Source organism: Trichoplusia ni, chromosome 10 (genome assembly GCF_003590095.1).
Source record: "Trichoplusia ni isolate ovarian cell line Hi5 chromosome 10, tn1, whole genome shotgun sequence".
NCBI lineage: Eukaryota > Metazoa > Arthropoda > Insecta > Lepidoptera > Noctuidae > Trichoplusia > Trichoplusia ni.
In genome coordinates this window covers 7818371-7843848 of record NC_039487.1, presented here as the reverse complement: position 1 = coordinate 7843848, position 25478 = coordinate 7818371, and the positions used below count along the sequence as shown (strand labels likewise).

Below are 25478 nucleotides of genomic sequence, written 5' to 3'. Positions count from 1 at the left end.
TTCACTGTTTAAACCTTCCCTGAACTTTTACGATTATTTTAAGACTAAAATAAACCAAATCGGTTCAGTCGTTCTTGACTAACGAACAGCAATTCATTTTTTAATATAATAAAAAATAACTATAGGGAATCACCGATAAGGATTCCTTAGTTTAAGAGACAGGTCTTCTATATTGTGGAACGATACGAGTTTTTAAATTGTATACATTGCGTTATTACCAAAGCTCTTTTTTTGTCTCTATTTTTACATGTTAAATATGTTTTTTTGTGAAATAAAACTTGTTATTATTATAATTGGGTTACATGATATAGTAATGTAAATAGTATTAATATAAATTACGTTTAGAAATATAAATATTTTTTAGCAAGAAATCGACTGCATATTTAAAAGTGACTTAAAATTAACATTCTGTCTCATAAACTTTTATATTGTAACCTGGTTTTGGTATGTAGACTTACCAGAACAGAAAAGAAGAACGGATGCCAGCAGATCCCCATGAAGCAGAAGACGAGGTACACGCTGTGGTAGAGCAGCTCGGGGTCGGTGAGCACCTTCCCCGGGGACTTGGACAGCGTGCCCTGGTTGCCCATGATGCTCACCAGGTGGATGCCTTTCACCACTATCTGTGATGAATCGATGTGGTTTAAGGAATTTCGTCTCTATGACACATACTTAAAGATGGTAATTGTAAATCAATAGTAGTAACATTAGTCATTTAATTTAAATTTAAAAGAGCTTGAACTGGGCCTACTTGTAAAGAAACCTTTTTGATATTACTTCATATATTTTAATTTTCACACCGTTGAATGCTTGGCATTGATCAGGAGTATTTTTTAGTGACATGTTTGATTTGATTAGTCACATTGGTTGTCTGGTTTCGAACCAGAAACCTTGTGCTCACAAGTACATTAATAGAATTGCTAGACCGCAACTTCATCCTTAATACATCGTCCTTATATTGATCAACTCAGCCTACACTAAAACCTATTTTTTTTTAAAGAAATTTAGTAAGGGAATTTCATAAATAATCAATTCAAATGCACGGGTACACTTAAATAAACCATTTTTCCTATATCGAACCTGCGACGTCACGCCCTATGGGCCTGACCTTGACCTAAACTCACCACACATTTCTTCATCATATAAAAAATCCCAATAAAGTTAACTTACAGTGAGCATAGCCAGGGCCCAGAGCGTGGGTTCAGGTCCGGCGGAGTACATGAAGCGCACGGCGGCGGAGGCGAGCAGCGCGCGGGCGCCGCCGCCGCGCGGCAGCCAGGTCACCAGCGCGCCCGCCACGCCCGACACGCACCACACCACCAGCGACAGGTGCTCGCCCAGCTCTGCCCAACCCAGCGGACCACCCGCTTACATACCACTTAGATATCGCGAACATCTTCTTACAATACTTTTAATTCGATGCAGTGGTTTTTTGTATGGAGCTTACGCTTACGTAGTGAGTTTACTGGCTTAGCCTGTTTTATATTTAAGCATCTAAATGGTTTGATTTACTACTTTTAGCCTGTGACGAATATAGTTTTGGAGTTTTGTAACAAATTGTCCTAATTGTAATATTTTTTAATTTATAGCGTAAACAATACTTTAAACCTTTTCTGAAGGCCCAAAAATAAATATGAATATTATGATAGCCCATGGTAACATTCTTCTTTAAATGGAACATTTATGGTTCATCAAAATGTTCACATTACATCAATTTCTAACCATTTTAGAAGTTAATGGACCTTCTACAAATATTTTCAATGACTAATTGACGATTATTCATGCTGTATGACAGTCATAAAGACTCAATGTGCTTTTTCACACATGTAGAGGTACACTTTTTACTGCATCGAATTAAAAGTCAGAGTATTGGTGCCGGCTAGTCGGTAGCAAATGTATATACAAATATACAACTACATGGTCAAGCTAAGCCAACACAATACTACCGGCTACTGGCTTACGGTATAGTTAGCAACGAGAGTCGATGAACAAAATCAAATTTATCAAAACTTGCGAACGCGTCGCGTCATTCATGATTAAGGACTACGGTTGGGTCCAAAACTAGTCGGACAATCCCGATTAATACGCGTGAGTAAACCGTTTCATCATTTAATAATTAATAAGTGCAAGAGAGATGCCGCTCTACGCTGTGAATAGCACTGTCACGCTTCCACAACTATTATAATTTAAGACGTGGTGATAGACCCTCTAATATTTAATCTACTCTGCATTCTAATGCCAATATTATTGTATTATGAAACCTTTAAAATCTGATAGTGTTCATGGTCTTTTGCTTCTAACCGTACCAACTATGAATATATACACTAAATATTCTACATTACATGTTCAATTCTTGATCATTTAGGCTATCTATGGCCTAATAGTCCAGTCTAATATCTAGGTCTACTCAGTTTACCTGTTTTACCCAATGATATCACTAAAACCAAAACTTGTATTATTTTTTAAGAAAACCAATTTCAAATGTATCGTTTTGATACAAACAGTTTTAATAATTTTGCTATTTAATTTAGGATACAATACTAATATATCTTTGCTGGACAAAGCTCTTTATCAAATTGAGTCAGTTTATTATAAACCTTACAGCTTTGTAATAAGAGCTCTCAACATAAGTATTGCTCATAATAAACTCTGTTATTGAGCAGTAAAGGTAAAAGCACACTTATCTGAGGTGAGCGTCTAACGAATCAAAGTCGAAGAGGTTTTAATCATATATCCTCACCAGAAGAGTAGAAAGTGTCAAAGCAATCATTTATATCTTGTTTAATGCTGTAACTGCATTGTTATTCATGTAAATTAGGGCGGATCTTGATGAGGTTTTAAAATTGAAACCACATATTGGACGCAATTTTGAAATAGTACCTAAAGCGTTGCTCTGTCATATGCTACTGAAAGAATGCCAGCCCATCGGTTAAGCAGACCGGATACGCGGCGCCGAATCTAATGAATTGAGTATATGTTTAGGATTTCTTAGATTCCTCCAGATTCAGACAATTCGACGCTCGAAATTTTACGAGAGTTTCATAGGAATTCCATAATTATTTCGATTTATAAAATTCCTTTCCTTTGATAGTTTCGAGTACGATAAATGTACCTTCACCTTTAGCCACAATTCAATAACAAAAAAGCCTCTGCTATTTATTTTTACTCGTATCGACTTTAATACTTATAGAATACATATAAAAGAGTGTTGGTACTCACTTGGATTCTCGTCTTGGAAGGGATAAAAGAAGGCCACTATGACGTTGATTAGAACAGCGAAGTTGAATAGAATGTTGCTCCACAGAGACATGTAGGACGACACCCAGAACAGAAGACGTTGTCCTGACAAACAGACGGACAGTTAATATTTTGATTAATTACGATTTTTGAATAAGCACGTTTTGTAATACATTAAAATATAAAGTATTTGATCTTGATATTTTAAGCAAGGTATAATAATAGGTAGCTATGGTGAGATTGATTGATTCATTCATTTCGAATAGACCAAAAATAACATGATCACCTTTTCCATGTTTGTATGATTCAAAAGGCACAATGTAAATTGGTGTACACTATGATCCATTCAATTGCTAGTTTACCTACATACATTAATTTAATGAAGGCTAATAATGCCAGAATAGTCAAAATGAACTCGAGAAGCTAACAAAAGAAACAACTTCTTAAAGCAAACTATGTCTATTTTGAAGAACACGATTATATACTTATTTGTCTTCTGTGTGGTCGATTTAAAACCTGGTGACTGAGTTTTTAAACAACCCCTCTTACGTGGTATTAACACATCTTTGTATTGAAACATTTTCGGGTGCTTTCCTTCAGCGTTTTTACAAAATGATAATAACATTTCGCGGGTTAGCGAATTATGTGCGTATTAGCACAACTCCATAAAAATGGTGGCCTTGACTTGGCAAACCAACGGTCTTACGAGTAGGCTATCACTTAGGGCCTATTCAGACGATGCAAGATATATCGTGCGAGTTGTAATACATTGTTGGCGATCACATTTCACGTTAGATACCCGACCTGCGCTGTTGCACAATGTACTGCAACTATCATGGTTTTTCTCGCATCGTCTAAATGAGCCCTTATGCTTGAAGATAATGAGATGATGAGACAAACCTCTTAATTTCTTCTGCCACTTCATCTCGTGGAAGAGATTATCAAGTCTGGAGAAGAAGTCGGCGACCTTGCTGCCCTGGTCGTCGCGCTCGGCACTCTGCAGCACGCGGTGCTTACTGTCCGCCGGCAGGTACTCGCAGATCTCCGGGATCGGGAACACGATCTGTTCCATGCTGCGATCCGTACGGACGATCTGGGGGCAACGGGAAGTAGACAATTGGAGTTAGAATTTTTGCCTTAATACACACGTAAATGTGTGGTTTAGTTGTTGAAATTAGTTGCGACATATGAAATTTAAAAAATACTTCGGATAATGACGTTTTGTCACGTGCTGCACCAGCGCCGCCAGCTCCTTGTTGTGACCTGACACAGACACACACACACACACACACACTCACCTCGATCTGCGCGGTGTGAGTACGGTAGTAGCGCAGCGCGTCCGCGTTGTTGCCGTGCGGCGAGCCCCGCACCAGCGCCGCCAGCTCCTTGTTGTGCGCCGCCAGCTGGTGGCACAGGATGTAGATGTTGTGCCCCACCTGATACCACAGCATATAATTTATTACTAGATTAAGTCACGGATCGTAGTCAGATTAACACCGACGCATAATCAGTTCACAATAAAACCAGTCTATACATGTCCTACTGCTGCACAGGCCTCCTCTCGTAAAGGGAATGTTTGAGTATTTACCAAAGCTCACTGCGGTTTATCATACCTTTGATGTTTGTTACGTACTTTGAAAAAGTCATGTTGGAATTTCACCTGCGCTGAGATCAAACCTGCACTTAGTGCTTACAAATCAATACATAGAAGAACCGCAAGGCCACTTCATCATGAACTCATGATCGTATCAACCGGACTTTCAATTTGACAAATCAAGGTCGGCTACAACTGCGACACACAAACACAATAATTAACAAATAGGTATGGTTGCTGACCTCCTTGGGCGACACGCCCTGCACGAGCGCGTCGTCGTCGCCGTCGCAGTCGGCGTCCATGGCGTGCTCCTGGTGGAAGGCGGAACACGCGACATCTACCTGCAATGCAATGGAATACGTGAATGACAAGGCAACTGCAAGAACAGATGTGAGAGAGGTGATGTGAGAGGTCAACTGTTTCAACCTGTCTTCAACGAATAGAGTAATTCTAATCTAATTGCTTAAGTTAGAAATGGTCCGCAAAATATAGTTTCCGGCACGGATCTTGAGCGCTCGGCGGAAGAGTGGGGATCGCTTTGCGCATCGTAAAATAAAACGCCTATCAATTGTGCGTATTCGTCGTCTTGACGTGCATGCAACTGTAGCAAACAACGAATTTCAACGAATCCGGCTATGACGCGACGCGCTGCGGACAATCACTGGACTTTAATCCACCCCGCGCCTCTCTTCATACCGCTAGATTCTACTGGACACATTCAGAGAGCGCTTTTGACCTGGTCATATGGAATGCTTTAAACCATACAACGAACGAAAAATAAAAATTACACGAAATTTGTCATTGAAATTAATTCGTCATTCATCCGACATTCACCTCGAACTAAAATCTAAATATTAATAATAAGTGGGTACAAAATTAGTTGAACGACGAAGTCTAATATTTCGTTGACCTCCCATTTCCACAGATGTTAAGCGACACTCAAAGTTCACTCACCAGCTGTTTAGGATTCATGTTGTACAGGATCCTCTCGGCGTTATTCTCGGAGTCGTTCCTGGACTCCATGATGGCCAGCAGCAGCTTCGAGGCGTTGTTCTTCAGTTCCAGTACCAGGTCCATACGTGTCTTGCCGAGCGGGTTGATGTCGTTGAGTATCAACGCCGTTATTATATCTAATCCGTTGCTCTCGTGTGTTGCTATGCAGTTTTGGTTGTCGTGGCAGGGTCCTGGGGAATTTAGACTCTGTTGTATATAACATAAGATTGATATTGCCATGAAATTTTGATAAGGTGTTAAAACATTTCCTTCTTATCTAACTTATTGATTCAAGAAGGATTGCCGGAAGTTTGGAAGACATTGTCTCCGGTTCTGTTAAAAGTTTGGCACATTCCTCGTGCCTAGAGCTTAGCTAAATAGGTTAAAAAGTTTTAATTGATCAGTCGGTTGACCAGAGTGAGTTGTTCCCACATAAGACATAACAACCAATATAAGACTATAAAAAAAAAACAACTTTTCGGCTTATGCAACTCCAATAGGTCAAGCCAAAAGGTGTGCATCAAATTACTTTCGCGGTTGAGATGTTTATCGTAAATTGAATATCATATTTCTTCTTACCCTGGCAGTACTCCGTGAGAGTTTCCAGGGTCTGGTTGATGAGGGCCACGTTACCCTCGTTGATGTACAGGCCCAGCAGACCGAGCCCGCCAGTCGTGGACCCGCAGATGCAGTCCAGGAACATCAGGGTCTCGGATACCAGGTTGTAGTTCGATTTGTTGTTTTGGTTGCGCAGGAGGTTCTAGAAGAAAAGAATGTCGGAAATTTATAATGACATAGACTTGGTTGGTTTTTATCAGCCGATGTTCGTATAACCCTTACGTAGAGGGTAAATACGAAACACTATTACTAAGACTCCGCTGTCTGTCTGTCACCAAGTTGTATCTGTATGATAGCTAGACAATTGAAATTTTTCAAGGCTATATTTATGGAATCATCAGTGCTGCAAGTTCGACTCGTAATCTTACCAACTAAGGCGCTGATAAGGATACACGTTTATATCGACACCTCCAAATAATTTCAGTCGGCCAAGCTCCAGAGAATGTACGATACGCAGATGAACTTTTTAATTCTATCACAAGCAATCAGAATTGGGATCTAATCGTCCAGATTCAATAGTAATTTATTCAATTAGTGAATAGTGTGTTTAAATTATTGGCAAATAACGTGCCATTTCACATTGCACCACTGTCTTATTAAATATCATTTAATAATACAGTCCAGAAATCAAGAGGTAAATGTTATTACCTGCAGGTCAGGGTTGTGGTTCTCGCAGAGCAGCTGCAGGAAGCGGAGTATGGGCTTCATGATGGCCACCTTGGGCGGCAGCACGTCAGAGTTGCCACCCTCCTTCTTCTCAGCCATTATCTCTTCTAGAGCAGAAGTACCTGTATGAAGGTGTTCGTTGTAAATCTGATCTTTGTGTGATAGATATGCATTTATTGGCGAAATTAGGTTTAAAAACTCTCTAATGAAAGGGTGCCTGAGACTATAGTTTTTTGTGTAGCTCATTTTGCCTTTGTCCTGATTAAACTGTCACTTTCGAGAGCAATACTATACAAAAACAATATACACAATCAAACAATATATTAAAGGTCATCTCAAATGCAGTGACCAATACGTCAAATTCAAGAACAAAGCAGTACCTTTTTTGATAACGAACTAGCAAAGGTTCCTCCCTTCTTTTAAACTTAGTAGTTACTATTCTGGCGGTAGTTAATAGTAAGATAATATATGACATAATTACCGTGTGACATGGTGTGTATATCGGAGTACGCGTGTACCGCTGAGCCGCACGCGCTGTTCACCTCGTCATCCATCTCCTCGCCTACGACCAGCACACCGGGAGATGTTTTGTTACCTACAATGCAGAAACAACAATATAAAGCGTATATTACCAGTATTATTTAAGACCTTCGTAACAACATCCTAGACTAATGTACTATATATTTTTGGACACATTCGAAATGGATGTGTGGGGAGAACGCTGACATTTGAGATGATTTAAAGCTTAAATCATCAGTATTATTCGGCTACCGCATTATAAGGATTTTAATCATTGTTTCGCGGGGGTTTCGCAAACATTCAAGTCACGTACAAAAAGATATCCAGACTTTGATTCTGAATATCTGAACAAGCATTCATGTACCACACAAATGCTGGTCCTACGTAGCGTATCCCCCATACGCTCAGTGGCTTTGGCAGTAGTCAGGTACAGAAAGTAAATGTTTTTCACTGGATATTAACATCGCACATGACTGCCACAAGACAAGCGAGCAATGGGCTTACTTATAGTAATCTTGGTGCCTCGAAACATCAAGATAGAGCGAAAAACTATAGTAGACTCAACACTAGGCTTCTTTGGGGACCTCCAAAAATCGCGCCAAAGTTAAAGCTAGGTAATGAAACAATCCTCCTGGTTATGGGACAGTTTAGGTTCCTACATACCTTCGGTGGCAGGCACCTTCTGCTTGTCGGAATAGCTGGAGCGTTGCTTGTCGCTGCTGGCGGCCGCCGTGCTGCTCGCCGCCAGCGACCTGATCTCCTGCTGAGCCTCGCGCATTTTGTCGTAAAATACCTAGGAACGGGATGTTTTTGAATGTCTGATACTTTAGCTTTAAAATTTCTTCACTTAAGGAGGTTAAATAAACCTAGTGTTTGAAGGTATTCTTTGACAACTGTGCTGTCGCGTCAAGAAGACAGAGACAGAAGTGACACTTTAAACTTATATACATACATGGGTCGTTGGCAACGACTGTAAATTCTCTCAATTTAAGTTGTTGTGTGCCGAGACAGATATTGAAAGGAGGACGACGCCCGCAGTTAACTCTACCGTTCGTTGCTCATAAGGCGACAGCCATGTCCACAACAAAGACATTATGTCATAACAATGTGTAGGAACTTTATGTTGTCGCTGCCTGAATTGCAGTCTCTTGGCTATAGACTTGGCCAAGGCAATGTTGAAAATATTATATAGGCATCTTTGGCAATTACAAAATTCTTACCTTTAAAAATGCTTGAGATATTTCACCGTTTTGCAGTTTTGTGAATATGCTGTGTTGTATTATTGGGTTGCCGCCTTCCAGTAGAGCGATACCTGTTTGGACAAATTTGGGCCATAGTACCAGCAGATCTCACATATGAGGAAACACTTAGAAAAAATGAATGAATTAGAAATGAAGATCTCCTCTTGAACCTTTATTCCAAAGCAGTAAGGTTCATTTTGTAACAAATACTTTTCTTAATGTATTATACTGACCAAGTTGTATCGCCTCCAAGAAGATGGCCTGTCGGTTGGTGCTCTTGATGACCAGGTCTACAACCAGGTCGGAAGCCCCCTCCTTGTCCAGGTGAGCCTGGACTTGGGCCAGGGTCTGTCCAGTCCGCAGCAGGACCTTTGCTGTATAGTACGCGACGTTAGTTCCAAGGAGGTACAACTTGATTTGTAAAGAGAAAGCTTGGTAGCTGGTTGCGGGGGATCAAATCAAAACATCAAAAAAGTGAAATCAAACAGGATAATTTTAATTTACATTAAAATATAAACGCTTGCAGCCAATTACTTGAAAGCTTATCAAACCAGAATATAGTAATTTACTTGTCAATCTCAAGGTACGCGCTGTGTTTGGTTGGATAAGGTCAACTAATCACAATAGATTCAATTGATCTACCTTCCAATAACCGGGAAAAGGGAACAAAAACATAACAGTAGGGCAGACATTAACAATATTATGGGGTTCATAACTAGTTAATCTAAGGTGCTAAATACTTGTAAATGGGAGTAGCAATTAAGCATCGCACAAGACCTAAAGGGTGATTTTTGTGCATTATATACAATAAAATATAAATTTCGACATCACATATGTATAAATACGTTGCTAGGAATTACTATAAGTTTTAAATGGTAGCTAAATTGTACTATAACATGCAAGGAGTAAAAAACATTTATCCATCAGTATTTAAGAAATAATGTTTGGCATACCCATCGCCCATGTGAGAAGTACCAGCTATTATTATTACTATCCATGTAATTACTAAAATATTTTGGAGAATAAACATGCCAAACAATATCCAACACAACACAAACAATAATAACGAACATGAAGTAGATGGTACTTAAAGTACCGCGTAGCATGGACCCACCTGTCTTCAGCTGGTGTGGGTGGCTTTCTGCATCGCATGCGGTGACAAATAAACAGAGCTACACTAAGCTATCAAGTGTTAGGTATTCTAGATGCCTTTGTTATATTATTTAAATATTTTATTTTCCGAATTACAAAAATATTTAAAGAACTTTCGTGAGGCGGATTCATAATTGTTTACTAACAAACGGTATACTCATGCGTACCCATCGGGTATGCTTCCGCGTTCCGTTCCGCGAAGCTCCAGCTGGGTTCAAAGCTAATCGGGCGATCCCGATAAATACGCGCAAGTAAAACTTTCTAAATTAAATAATTATTAAAGTACACCTAGATTAAGGACAAACATTGGTAGACTTGAATAATATACTTATCCTATGCAGGGATCGACTCCGCGGCACGGCGTTATTAGTACGATAACCTAAACCACTAAGCGTATTCTAAACGACCTCTGGATTGCCTCCGTCAAGTTCAGACCAGCATCCATACAAGTTAGAGATATCCCTACTAATATTATAAATGCGAAAGTAACTCTGTCTGTCTGTTACGCTTACACGTCTAAACCACTAAACTGATTTTAATGAAATTTGGTACAGAGATAGAGTTGACCTTGAGATAGAACGTGGATAGTTTTTATCCCGGACTTTTGAAGAGTTCTCATGGAAACGCGATATAACCGACCTCGACGCGGGCGAAAAGCTTGTTTCTTATATTTATTGAAAGTTTCAAACACTTTGTTTCGCCAGATAATAATATAGCAAAGGCATCTTTATTTCAGAGTACGTACACCTGCACTAATTGTTGTTATGGACTAACGCTATACGTCAACGTGTTAACTTTATAGTAACTGTCTTGAGAATGATTCAGACTTTAATCATATAACGGCTTACTCAAGCGTAGTTAACCGGGTCCGGCCGACTAGTTGGTAGTCTAACGCGGCGATGTGGTTGCAATAGGGCTGCCTAAGCTCATGATAAAGGACTCCGGTTGGGTTCGAAACTAGTTGGGCGATAAATACGCGTGAGTAGACCGTTGTCAGCTGTTAGACAGTTGTTAGTTGTTCAAAAGGAAAGACTTGTGTGAAATTCTAATTAGCTTTTTCTTGAGTCCGTTAAATAATATCAATTAACTAGATTAGTGTTATGAATTTTATTTAGTTTTTACCTTACTTCCACTACACTCCAACTATGACAAAATATATTCATGGTAGCAATTCGATTTATCTTTTTATTTAGAATACAGATTACATGACGGATTTGTTTCTTCCTAACACTTGAGGATAATGTTCATTTACTGTTTTTTTAAATCAGTCTTTCCTTTTGTTCTAAATATCATCTAATCCTAGATTTTGTGCTTCTACCGCTAAATGTGTGCACACTATTAAACGTTTATTTTGGTTAACTGTTTAAGTCTTTAACTGACCTGGCTAAAGTTTATATTTTTTTTGTATTTTAAGTAACAATCTATATAGTGTTATTAAGGCATGATAATCTAACTTCTAAATGTTATATGATAAAACATTTTAGTGCGGCAGATATCGAAAACACAATAAACTTATTCGTGTCAATAAATGGCTCTATACTCAATGTAAGGCTAAGGTTTTACTACAGCCATTCTCTCATGGTTTCTATTAAGATTTGTGTGACTTGTTTTTTATTTACAAGTTATTTCATAATAATTCGAGGATAAAATTAGTCGCAGAGAGTAACTATGGAGATTTAATTGTAGTGTGTACTATGCCCAAGAAGAAAGTTTGTGTGAGTAATTATTCACAATTGAACGAGAAGTTTACAGCTATATAACTGTAGTTCCAGTTTACTATCTATATACATATAAGTGACGAAATTATTATGAACATTTAAAGTAATTAATAGGAAAATTGCTAAATTATTATATCATCATCGGCCTAGCCTTTTCCCAACTATGTTGGGGTCGGCTACCAGTCCAACCGGTTTCAGCTGAGTACCTGTGTTTTACAAGGAGCGACTGCCTATCTGACCTCCTTAACCCAGTTACCTGGGCAACACGACACCCCTTGGTTAGACTGGCTGTCAGACTTTTTCAAGCTTCTGACTACCTGTAACGACTGTCAAAGATTTTGGAATAACAGCCGGGACCCACAATTTAACGTGCCTTCCGAAACACGGAGGAACTCGCTATGACAAAGATGGTCACCCATCTACGGACTATCACTTATGCGGTTATAGCACAGCCACGAGCTCCTCCTGCTAAATTATTATATGTTCGCAATAAATCATTGTGAGTAATTAGCCATTGAATGCACTTCAAATTAGTTATTTGATTAGTGTGTGTGTGTGTATAAGTAGTTTACGAATTAGTTATCTTATTAGTACACGTGTCTCAGCCGTGTGTGAGGTACTTACCGCCAGGGCCGTGCGTGACGGCGACGGAGGAGGGCGGCGGCAAGATCTTCGGCTCCGATTTCCGGTTGATGAAGTATTGAGATAACAGCTTGTTGCGGAGCTGGTTGCCCTGTTTGTATACAATAAGAGCGATTGATTGAATGATTCATGAGATTTACAACAAACCTTGGAAATTAGCCGAGCGGTATAGGTCACCACACCGAACCCACTATGAGCGAATGAGCAAATCAAACGTGCAGTCCGATTGTACGCCGACTGCAATAAAACTGCAATCGGACTGCATATCAGGTTTGCAGTTCTATTGAAGTCAACTGCATTCAAACTGCACTTTAACTGCAATTCAAAATGCAGTCCGTCTGTCTAGAGCCTTAAACTTTCTATCCCAACTATATGTCCCACATGGTGGTGGGGTCAGCTTTCCTAATTTTTCTTCTCCACTTCGCTATATCTATAACATTTATCATTTAATTCCTTCTTTATTTTACCTTTTCCCCGTACTCGGGGTCGACAGCCATCATCTCTCGAAGAGTCCGTAACACCTTGACGCACAGCTTCTCTTCTTTCTCTTCTAGAAGCTTCTCCGTGTGACGGATCAGCCTGGGAACAGAAGACGCTAATGAGAGTCACAGTTGAGGGAACTAACCTGTTGGTGTTATGAAGCCCAAAACTCAAGAGCAGCATAGAGGTCATAACAACCCCATCTATTGGCATGTAAACGCAACTTTGCGAAACAATGGTCTACTTCAGAAGGTTGTTGTCGTTTTAAAATCAAAAACAAGTTTTTATTTCTAGCAATATATATAGGCCGGGCATATTGGGCCTATAGTACGCCGGTTCATAGTAACTTAGTTCAATTTTGTAAAGAGTATCAGCGTATTATACTGTGAAGATTGTTGCGCCGTATCTTCATCACAGAAAAAGCACTTAGTAAGTAGTAGGTGCGGTTTATATGACTCTTTGATCTAGCTTAAAAAAAAAACATTTTAATGTAATTTTCAAAGAGCAAAACTGCCCATGCCAAATGATTTATTCCGGTTGTACCGTGAGATGAAGATGCCACTGGTGTCGGAGTGCGACAGTTCCCCGGGGCTGGTGAACAGCAGGTGCGGCTTGTACAGGATGTCCACCAGCAGCGACTGCTCGGCCTGCAGCAGCGGCCGCAGCTGCTCCTCCAGCAGGGCCACGATCTCCTGCAGGCCCTCCATCACGGATCTGTCGTTTTGGAAGTTTGCCTGGGGAATAGAAAATCTTTGTGTCGTAATCTGGTTGTTGGTCTCGTTAAGGTATTTGAAATTGCGGGCTTTATTGGTTGAAACGAATCTAATTATGATATCATATCCCAAACTAGCAGTGTTTCGCGATTTCACTCGAATGATTTGTCTCTACAGAACGTGTGTTACAGATATATCTTTTACTATAATTCTTGTAGTAAATATTAAACACAGTTATTATTTTTTATTACGAACGAACATTTTAAAAAAATAAGCCTTCTATTATCCCCCTTCCCACCTCACCTGCCCCCAAATACAATAACATTAAGGGTTAAAACAGGTTACCTGTGAAGCCATCTTCTCAAGTTTGGAGGTCTTGGAAGCCAGCAGCCACTTGCTGGTCTGCCGCGACAGGGCAGCCGCCTTCTCAAACACTGTCTGGATCTTCGCTTCCAACTCCAGAGGTATTGCGATACTTCGTGACTTTGCTATAAGCAATGAAAAATCATAATTAACGAAAGCAAATAATCATAACGGATTTACATCCCACGAGTAAAGAGAACTTTTTTTCGGCGACACATATCAAAAAAGACTTTTGTCTCTTAATTAAGATGGCTTTATGTGTCTTGTAAATCCTATAGAAATAATGCCCTGTTATTCTGAATCACTGCTTAGTTGAAACTGTTGTGAGTGAGACGTTACAGTATTTCATTTAAATTAAAATACGGACAGAAACACCAAGATCCGTGCTACAACCAAACTTCTAGACGTTACTCATGAAGCAGAATTAGGCTGGTCACGTCTGTCGTATGCCAAACAATCAATGCGCAAAATTTACCACCGAATGGTCCGTGACACAAAACCGACGTCAGCGAGGCAGTCCCAGACGGAGATCGCGGTATGATCTGGATTCGTTCTTAACGAATGGTCACTCGCGGCTCATGAGAGAGACAAGTGGAAGAAGAGTGGGGAGGCCTTTGCCCAGCAGTTTCAGGAAAGAACTGGGACTAATAATAATACATTTGACTGCTGCTGCTACGTTTGGATAGCCGAGTGGTTGAGGTCATCACGCCAAACTCACTGGGTGCGACGTGTCGCGGGTTCGATCCCCGCGTAGGACAAGCATTTGCGTGATCCACCAAGATACAAGCGATACAAGGATTAAATTCCTTAGTGCAGGAGTCGTTTTTTTTTAATAATCTTTTGCTAAGGACTCCTCTAGGTGCCTCCATTGAATTCTGCCATGAACTTCTCTCTTCCAGAGACATTATACCTCACATACAATATGTACAGTTTAAGCATCTTTTACTCACCGACTTCGCTAAGCGTCCTGATACACTTCTCGACGTTGAGTTTCTGCGGCGGCGTCAGCCACGGACATTGGTAGATGCTGAACGTCGTCTGAAGGAGCTTCACGAATATCGACTGACGAGTCTGTTACATTAATAAGGAATTACTCCATTTGTTTAGGTCATTTTAAAACGTTCTAATAATATCTTGATTGAATTTAAACATAAGATGCGGCTTAGAGCCGAAAAATACTTAGCAACAGTAAAGATAAAATCAAGTCTTTTTTGTGTTTGTATAAAATATAACCCAAAGATTTTCGATGTCCCTATACAAGTATTTTCTTAGATAGAAATTGAATATATGAAATGGAATATTTGTATTTGCTTTTTTTTGTTTGAGTAGGTAATACTTACGAGAAGTGAAAGTTCCAGGCAGCGTCACAATGAATAATTAAATATTAGTATTTCGATTTATAAAGTCAGACTTCTTTAAAACTATTTTTAGTGCGGTTATAGCGCCAAGAGTAGTTTCCAGGAATCTTTTTTTTTAGAATGAAGGGCGACAAAGAATTATGACGATTTGTTTGTTTGGGCCACCGGGACCGGGGTGTGAAAACACTGAACTTATTGTTCAGTGTCCCTGGTCATTTCATAATCCATAAAAATGTGTCAAAGTCAAAGGTTTTATTGCTACAGTGTGTGTTATAGTACCTGAACCGTGGTGCTCTGGTCACTGAAGGGCGAGTTGAAGAAGGTGCAGATGGTGTGCATGAGCACGTCCGTCACGTAGTTCACCCACGCCTTCTGCGTGCCCAGCGGCAGCTTGCGCGACGGGGACTCGCTCGACGGACCTGCCAGTACGACAAATTACATCATAAGAACATTCAAACTGGAAAAATCTTAGGGAGGCCAGTAATGTAGGTGTAATGTTCTGGGAGGAAGAGCTATAGTTGATAACGAATCATCAAAATAGTTGTTTTTTTTTTCGTTTGAGGGACTGTGTCACTAAAGGCGTAGCTTCATAAGTCGCTCGTCGCTCGTTAGCAGCGACAAATCTGATCACGTGACCCCATTTTAAATTCCTCGCGTTTCAAAAAAGCGACTAAATATGGTCGCAGGAAAGGTAGCGACAAATCTGGTTAGTCTTTTTCACTGCCATAGAATAATGTCTGATTTAAAACTGTTGTTACCTGGTGCAGGCTGGTTCGGCGAGTCCCCATGCATAATGGCTTGCATGTCGTGCAGGAAGGACCTCTCGAACAGGTCCCACATGTAGTTGCTGGAGTAGATCTCCTTCATCTCAACCTCCGTGTCTATGTAGCAGTGGTTCAGGAAGCCTACGTATGCTTCTTTCACCTATAATAAAGTGAATGTTTAAAGTTGTATATATAAATAGTTATAACAAAATAAATATGGGTTATTATTTAAAATTTGAAACTTTTCATTTACTCTTACACAGAGACTTAATTTTAAGTAAACATATCTGTGTTAGAAGTAAACGAAAATGGAAAAAACGTAATACTCAAAGAATTACAATTATAAATGTATTGCATGTGACTGGACAGCCCGTTATATTCTATGTGTTTATAGAGACACTGATGTTCATAATGAAATGTTGTGCTATGATCTTAAAAGCTTGCTATATTTAATCGGCTAATTTTAATTTTCTCAGAAAGACCACGAGGATTAGTTCTATTCCATTGATCCACCTACAAACACACACATACACACACACACACTACATGTATGCACTAAATATAATAAATATGCTAAGTACACTTGGTACTTACCTCTGGTATGCAGTCTGTGTGCGTGATCATAGACACGATGTCATCCAGCGGCAGCAGCGAGTGGCACTTGATCTCCGTGTACACATTCTTGCCCATAGTGCAGCAAGTCAGCAGTTTTACTAGCTGGATGTGGTATCTAGACATTAAGAGGTTCAACATACATATTATAATAATATTTTCGATTATTAATTTTTTAATTAAGAACAACTTTATATTTATCCTATATCCAAGTCTTCTTCCCTTATTGTGTCGATCGACATTTTGTTATATCACTTATACTTAGCTAAATGCCAACCGCCAATTTTGGCTATCCGCCACCGAAGCCGGGTCTTTTAAGGGACAACTCATCAGATTTTTCATTCCATTTAAGTCATAAATCTCAAAATAGATATTAAAATAGATAACATAAGATTATGTTATGATAAGTCGCTTGTACAGCCGAATCTACTTAAAAGCAGGATTGGAAAGTCAATATGCATTTTTAAGGCACTATACAGCGTGGCGCGACAATTATGATGTTTCTATTGTAGCATCACGCTGTAGATTAACCCGTATGGTCGATTTCTCAAGTGGCATTGTAAAACTAACCTGAGTGCTTCGGGCATGTCGCTCGTCTGTCTGAACTGTCTCATCATCTGTATGAAATAGTTGAACGACACTTTGTCGTTGTAGAACACCAGGACGTCCTCGCCGGCGTTCACCATCTGTTATGAAGTAATAGGATTGTTATGCTAATAATAGGGTCTTTTTTGTAGTACACAAAAAAAACAATCTCCGATTTCTATAAGTTTGTAATCGCGGAAAGTTTAACCCAAATCACTGCGGATTTAGGACTTTCATTGAGATGAAACCTAATCGGATGATCCAGAAAAATACGTGATTAACTGCGACAACAATCCTTAATGTTTAGGCTATATGTAGTCGTGTATGAAGGATTGCACCGACACAAAAACGCGGATGACGTAGCACGGTGGTTCAGGTTTAGTCAGTCGAAGTCTGACACTACCCATTTAGTCCCCCGAGGGTGTGAGGATTCCCCCACCTTTACAAAAAAGGCTATATCTAGTCAATCCAGTAAGCCTTAACATAGATGGGTCTTAGCTCATAACAATCAGTACCGTTTTTTCCACACAACAAAACCCAAAAACATTCCTACAGTCAAAATCAAAATGTAATACTTTTAGAATGTCAAAGTATTCTTTTACAAAACATCCTGTACCAACAGCCTTCATTTATTCAAAAAGTGCTACAAAGTATCACAGTCAAGGGTCAAAGTGTTTTTTTGAAATTGTAAATCTGACATTCTGTGAGTTGAGGAACGAAAGGTGATTGTTTATTGTTATTTAATTCTTGTTTATGTTTATGTGTAAATTTATAATTTGTAGACGTTTGTCCCCTTTTCGTGTTTAAGTTTCTGCTGTAATTGTATTATCTGATTACCCAACGATTTTGCGTAAACTGCTATGTTGTGTATGTTATTTGATAAATAAATAAATAAAAGTATTATTTAACATAGACACCCTGTATCAACAGTCTTTAGGACCGTACCTCCTGCATGACCAGGTCCTGGCTGCGGCGGATGTACTGCGTGTCGGCGTGCACGATGGTCTGCAGGAAGTGCAGGTACTCGGGCCGGCGGCCGCGCGACTCGATGCAGTGCACGAAGTGCGCGACCACCTTCTCGTTGCCCTCGTGACTGCACAGTGCAGCGTTGTCCTTGAAGATCGCGCACACTGTTTGGGCTTCGCGTATCTGACAAAAGATATTTTAGTTTTATACCTAGAGGATACCTTGGGTTTCATATCTTAATCACTTCGATTTTCCGCCAATAGACACAATAGTTAAACAATATAAATGTTCACATATGACTCCATGGGGCATGAAAATGATATAACTAACAAAAAAATATACTTTTAAAATCACTTGGTTGTCGAGAGATATGAAGTTAAAAATTAACAAAAATATTGAGATATCGATGTTCTGAAGCTGTAAATGAATACTGTTTTCTTTTCCGTTTTCGGAAATTCAAAAGCCGAAAAGAAATAAAGGCCTAGTTCATTATTGAAAATTACCCCCGCAAGACATACAGTGTTCCTTCCTAACTTCCACTAGAGAAACCACAGTAAAATTTTCATCCATTCATTATAACTTACTCCAGCGTTAAGGAACAGATCCAGGTGTTTGTGCAGGATGGCCTGGTTCTGCTGGTTGCCGTGGCAGAAGTGCTGGAGGAACTCGTGCGCAAGCGCAAGCAGCTCGTCCATAGCCATGTCGTCTTCATCGTGAGGCACCTGGGGTAAGATCAACCATATTACTAAGGTATTCAAATTTGCCTATTTCCCCACGTTTTGTATTTATACCATCACTTTCTTGTTTGTAGGTTTGTTTGTCTTTCCGGTTGGATTTTTGTAACCCAATTTTAAGGTACTTCCCGATAAGCTTGCAGGCTGAATGTTTCAGGGTAGTTTCAAATCCGATGACAATGCAATTTACAACTATAAAAATGGTTGGACCGATATTGATAATAAAAAATGTAGGAGTGACATTTAAAAACGTGGGTATTTAGATTTTTAAATCTATTAATTATTTTTTAATAAACACACAACGCCTATAAAGTTGTAAGAGGTTGTCTGTGGCCAATGTGCCCGGTTGTCTGGTTATAACACAATATGCTGAAACCAACATGACCGGTTTAAAAATCAATTTTCACACGACTAATCGCTCTTGGCTGAAGGAGTATCGACTTCTCGAGTAACTACAACAATACAATTAACACCTTTCTTTAAACAAACTCCTTTTTATGACTGTTACCATTGTGTACATACCTGTAGCAAGTCCAGCACTATGTTATGCACTCCGATGTTCCTGAGCAGGCGCTGCTCGTGTCGTCGCGGACGCCCGCTGTCGCCCGAGCCGCTGTTGCCGTGCGTGCAGTAGCGGATCATACGACCCAGGATCTGTACAAAAAGTACACAAATAAATTAAGTACGATTAGTTCTAATGACAAGAAGAAATTAAGAAAAATGCAAACAGTAGAAATATCTTATAGTTACTCGTATTATGTAGACATCACATTCAAACATAATTCTATAGTTAAATCTTTACAGAAATTGCTTAAGGAATTTCAAACAAAAATATATAGTGTTTAGTTCAAAGATCAAATTTTGATGATTTGTGACACTTAATTTAGTACCTGAAAACATTAGTTTTTTGTTGTATAACCCGAAATACTGATATAATATTGGTATAATAACTTACTTCTTTGATCTTCTTGTATTCGTTGTGGTCGTGTTTGGCCGTTCTAGAAGTATCTAGAACATTGTCGAGCGACGCATTTCTTTCTAGAACGGAGCCGCCCGGTCCCACTGTCCCTGTTAAACCTATAAAAATATTAATTGACTAAATTCTATTTCTCGGAAATCTGTCTGACGGACCAAACACAGTCAAAGAACTTTTCATAATAGAGTACACAGACTAATATTTTAAAATATTTTAATACATGAAGAAAACTCACTGATATGTTCATCAATAAGAACAGCTCGTCCCTTGTTGAAGACCCACAGCTCGGACTTCTCCACGCTCTGCCGGAGGAGGTCCAGGTCCGCCTTGATCTGCTTGTAGGACTCCACATCAGCGTCCGACACTAGCAGTTGGACCTGGTATAAATGGATAAAGGTTATATTAGTGAGGAACATCAGTAATTCGAAAATTATTTTATTTCAACAAAAGATTTTATGTTTTGCAAAGTAACTCTTGAGTTTATTATGTCAATAACGCCCAACATAAAAAGAGCTCATTTAAAGTTTGATTAACCAAACATACACCAAATAGTACAATACAGTACAAAATGAACCACAGAACAAAAATATAAAATCTCACAAACGAATTTCAAACGGGCAAGTTTGTTAAACCAATCAGAAGCACCTATGCATATACGTGAGGATGTCAAGATGTAAAACCCACATGTTTTTTTACAAAAAAAAGAGTTTTAGATAACACAGAACGACTCATCAGCGAAACCAGCGAGAACCGACCTACAACTTAACATTTAATCCAGACATCACAACAGCCTACTGATAAGCAACCGACCGACCTGTTTAAACGCCGCCAGCACCTCCTGCCGCTGGCTGAAGTGTCGGAACAGCAGCGCGAGGGCCCCGGACACGAGCGCGGCCGACGCGCCCTGCGAGCACAGCTGCAGCAGCACGCGCAGGACCATGCGGCCCCCGCACTCGTCCAGGTCCAGCCCGTCCCTGGATAACGTCCCACGGTTAACAGTAGTCTAGATTTTGAGGTAATTTGTGAGTTTGGACTACGTTGTTAATAGTATTGGTATTGCTTGATAGTTTTCCATGGATATGTTAAATTGTTTACGCTTGCTGTTTTAATTATTATTATATTATGTAGGTTTCGGTTAAACTATGTTATGTGTGGTATACTTTGCTATATTATTTAGATAATTGTTTGGTAACTCTCAAAGTAGAGATTCTGTGATTGCTGAAGGAATAGGCGGATTTGAAGCATATGGTGTTTTTCATCGCCTCTACAGCTATTACCGAAGCGAGACGAAATATTTATAAGTTAGTTAATTACAATATTTATAATTCACCACGTCCATGGAGTCTATCAAGCAATATTGGTCTACTATTATATTATATTCAGCGTAGTCTAAATTCAACTGTCTTGCGATAATCGTAAAAGCTGTCGCAAACCTCAATTCAAACTCCGTAATATGTCGAGTTTTCTTTTGTTTCCAACTTCGGGTTAAAAAGAAAGTTTAAATATTTAAGAAGTCATATTATTTGGGGCTTCAAAAAGGGAAAACATTATTAATGGAAAATATGAAGAATTTCAGAAAAAAGGGAGTTTTTAGTTCAGAGGTTCAATTTGTTTTATCGTTTAGTGTAGGGTATTCGAGTGCTTTTGAAGAATTATTGAAAGGTCAAGGGCGCGCAGTCAAGGTCACAGTCCAAACGCCACCAAATATAAAGTCAAATCCATTCCCAAATACAAGCGGTCACCAGGAAATGAAATTCCGTTGTAAGCGTTTTGTTAATAGCGAGGAAATCTTATACATGCATGTATTGTACACCATATATTCAGACCTACTACTTTGATACTGAAAACATTTTTATTAAAAACACAGATGGCTTTGAGGATTTTGAATTTCTATGTTTCTATAAAATAGGCCTCTTTTTTAGACAGTTACTAAGTCTGGGCTAAGCTTTTTAATCTTTATCTGACCTAACTAGCTTAGTAACATTCAAGAAGTCACGTTTTTAAAAGAACTATCTACTTAGTTTTAACGTAAATTTTACTAAAGTATATTACAATCTATACCAATCTTAAATTATAAGATCTATTTGCAGACTAACTTTTATAAATGAAGGGTTATGTTAGTATCATTCCGCAGGTACAAGTTCAGCATGACATGCAAGATTTTCTTCTAGTAGTAGTTCAGGCCCTTTGAACATTTAAGGATAAAAACAAGATAAGTTATTATTTACGGTTTCTTTGCAAATATATAGAAGACAGTTCAAAAGCAGTTGATGTATTGTTGTTGTTTTTACAGCGTGGTTATCTCCTTTTGTAGGCTTAGAGGGTCCTTATATTTATGAAATTCATAGCGTACTTTGGAGTCTAAGATATGGTCTATAACTTGGATATTAACCTTTCTAGAAGTGGTATACTAAAAAGTTAAAGGTTTTACGTTCGAATCTCTTCACACACCATGTATTTGTTATTTCGTGTGTGTATTCACTGATCACGGATCACTTGCTAAAAACGATAAAGGAAAATATCGTGCGGAAACCACCGTACGAGCCATACTTAAAGGAGAAAAAACTACTCTTGAACCATTATAAGATACAATGTAATTTGTACTTTAAGACACGAAAGAACAAGATTCATGTTCAAGGAACGAGAACATATCAGAAGCGATGGGTTTCAAGCATTAGTCACATCCCCACACATGCGATGTTATTCACTACATGCATATACCATATCTTACTAACAAATCTACATTTTTTGGCAGACAGCTGTCAGGCACAGTTTGAATCGCTCTGAAAAACATTTTAAATTAGTACGATTACATGGTCCCTGATATAGAATATTAATTTAAGGTTTAGAGATCATTATACATTGGTTGGTAGAGGCGGCGAGTTAGTTCGTTTTGGCAAGGCAAGAGAAGTACTCCGATCCGATGATTTATAATGTCTACTGTTTTTTTAAAATAAATTCTTTAATGAGTCGTTATCGTTAGAAATACACATTTTTTTAACTACAAATTAAACCCAAATGTTGGTCATTTTGACATTTCATTGTTACATTCTTATTACGTTTAACATAAACATTTCCTAATTATGGGTAAATGTAACAAATCAATAATAGAACGGTTTACTCTCGCGTATTTCTCGGGATCGCCCGACTAGTTTCAAGCCCAACAACTGTTCCAGTCACTCCTCGCTTTGGGTCCGAAACTAGTCGATAGCGACCCCGATAAAAATGTGTGAGTAAAACGTTTTATGATTTTAGTTAGACATAACCTCAAGAAAGTAACTTTTAAAAACATTTATTTAGTTCTACTCGAATTGTTTTGGAAAAAAACTTCATCAATTTGTCACCCAGTTGTATCACAAATCCCTAAGCACTACGAAACATGATCACATAACACGAACGGCAGACATTATCAGGTCTTTTTAAGCAAGTCCTGACGTTAGTTAAAGTAACCTTAGTATGTAACGACCAAATTGAATTGACCCCTCACCAGTAGCATGCGTTAGTCACTGATAGTTAAAATATTACCAATACACAATTAACAGTAAACTATGAACGCGCTGAAAACCGTTTTATCTGATAACTTGAAAATAATAGGGATGACGAATTTTTATTATTATTCCTAATTTATAACAGTGAATGGAACTAAAGCATGACGTCACTTCTTTGTAAACATTTTGCTTAGTCGTTACGTCACAAGCCCTGTTATGGTTTTTTTTTTTTTTAATTAAGGCAAAAATAGGTTAATGTGTAAAATATTTTACTTTCCACATCCAGTCGTCATCCCTATTAATGCTCCCAGTTTTTTATACAAATTTGAAGTATTTATATTCTTTAATTTTTTTTTCAACTAAAAATCTAAATTATCCGTCATATTAGTAATCGTGCAATTATAAAGTTACATTCAGTATTCTTATAAAAAAAATGTACAATTAGAATCAGAATACATCGTGGAAGAGAAACTAAATGAAAAGATATATTTTTTCAATTTGAAATATATTGATAAAATACATAACATATAATACTTTTTTATAGAGATATATCTACAAGAGTGTATCTACAGACACTACAGTACAATGTGAAATTATATAAATATACTTAAGGTGATGAAGCTAATAGTAGAACTACAAAGAAAAGGTGTATGTTAATGGTAATCTAAAAGAAATTAAAGAATTATTATTAATTAGATTTTTTATTAACATTTTCTAAGTTTTATGAGCACATACGTACATACAAACATATATTAACGATTTTATTTTCAATAAACGTTTCCTTGTACTTTAACAACGTTTACGCACAGATAACGCCTTTCTTTAAGACTGTCTTCATAAACCGCAGTCTATGCGTTAAATAACGATTGCTTGCAGCTTTATCGCTTGTTTCTCATAACTAGCGTTTCTTTTGCCATGTTACCACGTCACGGGACACAGTTTCGTTTGTATCAGTAGTATATGCATTCAAGCTGCAAGCAATCGTCATCTGACGAAGAGACAGATCGAGATGAGACTGTTGCTGTCTTCAAAAGCTTTTCTGTTTTTTTTATACACAGAATCTTTTCCTTGTTTGTTTAAACACATAATACAATAATTACTTGTACTGTTAACTCCGCTAAAGAAAAAAACATTATTTTAACCTGAGCGGCACATATTTCCTCCTCAACAGACCCTACTCAAAGTAAACATAAAACGCTGTTTAACGTATATTCTTGTTACTAAGTGTACTTACCGACAGCTGAAGATCCCCTCAGCCTGCAGCCCTATGGCCTCCACGTCAGCGCGGCCGATGGTGTCTGCCGAGCGCTCGCCCGCCTGCTCGAACTCCTTCTTGAAGATGGACAGCAGACAGCTGATGCGGTAGTCCAGTCGCACGTCCAGGATGAACTGGGGAAAATATTTATTTTGAAGTAACTGATCCAAAAGGCTGCAAAGCTAAAATGGGATTGGGCGGGTCACGTTAGCCGCAAGGACAGCGATCGTTGGGCCAAAGTCACCACACTATGGGAGCCAACGGATGGACGGCCGCGGGGTCGTCGTGGGCGACCTTTGAAGCGGTGGCGAGACGACCTTAACGCTTACCACGCAGGCTGGTTCCATGCGGCCCAGAATAGAGAGTCGAGGAAGGGTTTGGGGGAAGCCTTTGCCCAGAAGTGGGACACAGTAGACTAGGAAAAAAAAAAACTGGTCTTTGAGCTGTGCAGTTGTAAGACCTGTTCTTATAGTTAGTTAGAATGTTACAATCGTTTGGGTGCATCACGCGGGAAAATACATTTTTTTTATCTAGCCTACTGTGTCCCACATCTGGGCAAAAGCCTCCCCAAAATCCTTCCATGATTTTACCAACAAAGCCACCGAGGTCACTGACCAAGAGTTCGAATTTCGTAAGCGATGTCTTATATTGTCTCTTCCTTTTTTTTTGTAGGGTAACTTTGACGGCACAACTCTCGCTAGGCCCCATCTGCAGCTGCCGCGGTTATTAAAAGCGGCTGACGTCACCCAGTAGCAAGGTTTAGCCAGTAAGAGTCTGACACTACCCGTTCTCTTACCGGGGAGC

At 39.0% G+C, this 25478-nt stretch overlaps 1 protein-coding gene across 6 annotated transcripts in view; it reads right to left on the bottom strand.

Annotated features, from left to right (window-relative positions):
* The window catches only part of LOC113498357 (inositol 1,4,5-trisphosphate receptor), a 92235-nt gene that overhangs the window by 11080 nt on the left and 55677 nt on the right, over positions 1-25478 (bottom strand). The window contains exons 24-53 of one of the 6 annotated variants that reach the window (XM_026878353.1): positions 24654-24808; positions 22667-22714; positions 20746-20905; positions 20167-20308; positions 19911-20032; positions 19478-19609; positions 18806-18943; positions 18201-18404; positions 17241-17356; positions 16653-16788; positions 16053-16218; positions 15574-15713; positions 14887-15007; positions 13919-14061; positions 13404-13594; positions 12848-12959; positions 12363-12471; positions 9102-9242; positions 8848-8939; positions 8291-8420; positions 7590-7703; positions 7091-7230; positions 6404-6584; positions 5786-6015; positions 5074-5172; positions 4536-4673; positions 4138-4330; positions 3220-3342; positions 1171-1367; positions 459-623 (exon numbers count right to left, since the gene is read on the bottom strand). In XM_026878353.1, coding sequence (XP_026734154.1) covers positions 459-623; positions 1171-1367; positions 3220-3342; positions 4138-4330; positions 4536-4673; positions 5074-5172; positions 5786-6015; positions 6404-6584; positions 7091-7230; positions 7590-7703; positions 8291-8420; positions 8848-8939; positions 9102-9242; positions 12363-12471; positions 12848-12959; positions 13404-13594; positions 13919-14061; positions 14887-15007; positions 15574-15713; positions 16053-16218; positions 16653-16788; positions 17241-17356; positions 18201-18404; positions 18806-18943; positions 19478-19609; positions 19911-20032; positions 20167-20308; positions 20746-20905; positions 22667-22714; positions 24654-24808 — 4278 coding nt within the window. The remainder of the gene's footprint in view (positions 1-458; positions 624-1170; positions 1368-3219; positions 3343-4137; positions 4331-4535; positions 4674-5073; positions 5173-5785; positions 6016-6403; positions 6585-7090; positions 7231-7589; positions 7704-8290; positions 8421-8847; positions 8940-9101; positions 9243-12362; positions 12472-12847; positions 12960-13403; positions 13595-13918; positions 14062-14886; positions 15008-15573; positions 15714-16052; positions 16219-16652; positions 16789-17240; positions 17357-18200; positions 18405-18805; positions 18944-19477; positions 19610-19910; positions 20033-20166; positions 20309-20745; positions 20906-22666; positions 22715-24653; positions 24809-25478) is intronic. The other 5 variants (XM_026878355.1, XM_026878357.1, XM_026878356.1 and 2 more) reach the window with 5 other exon arrangements.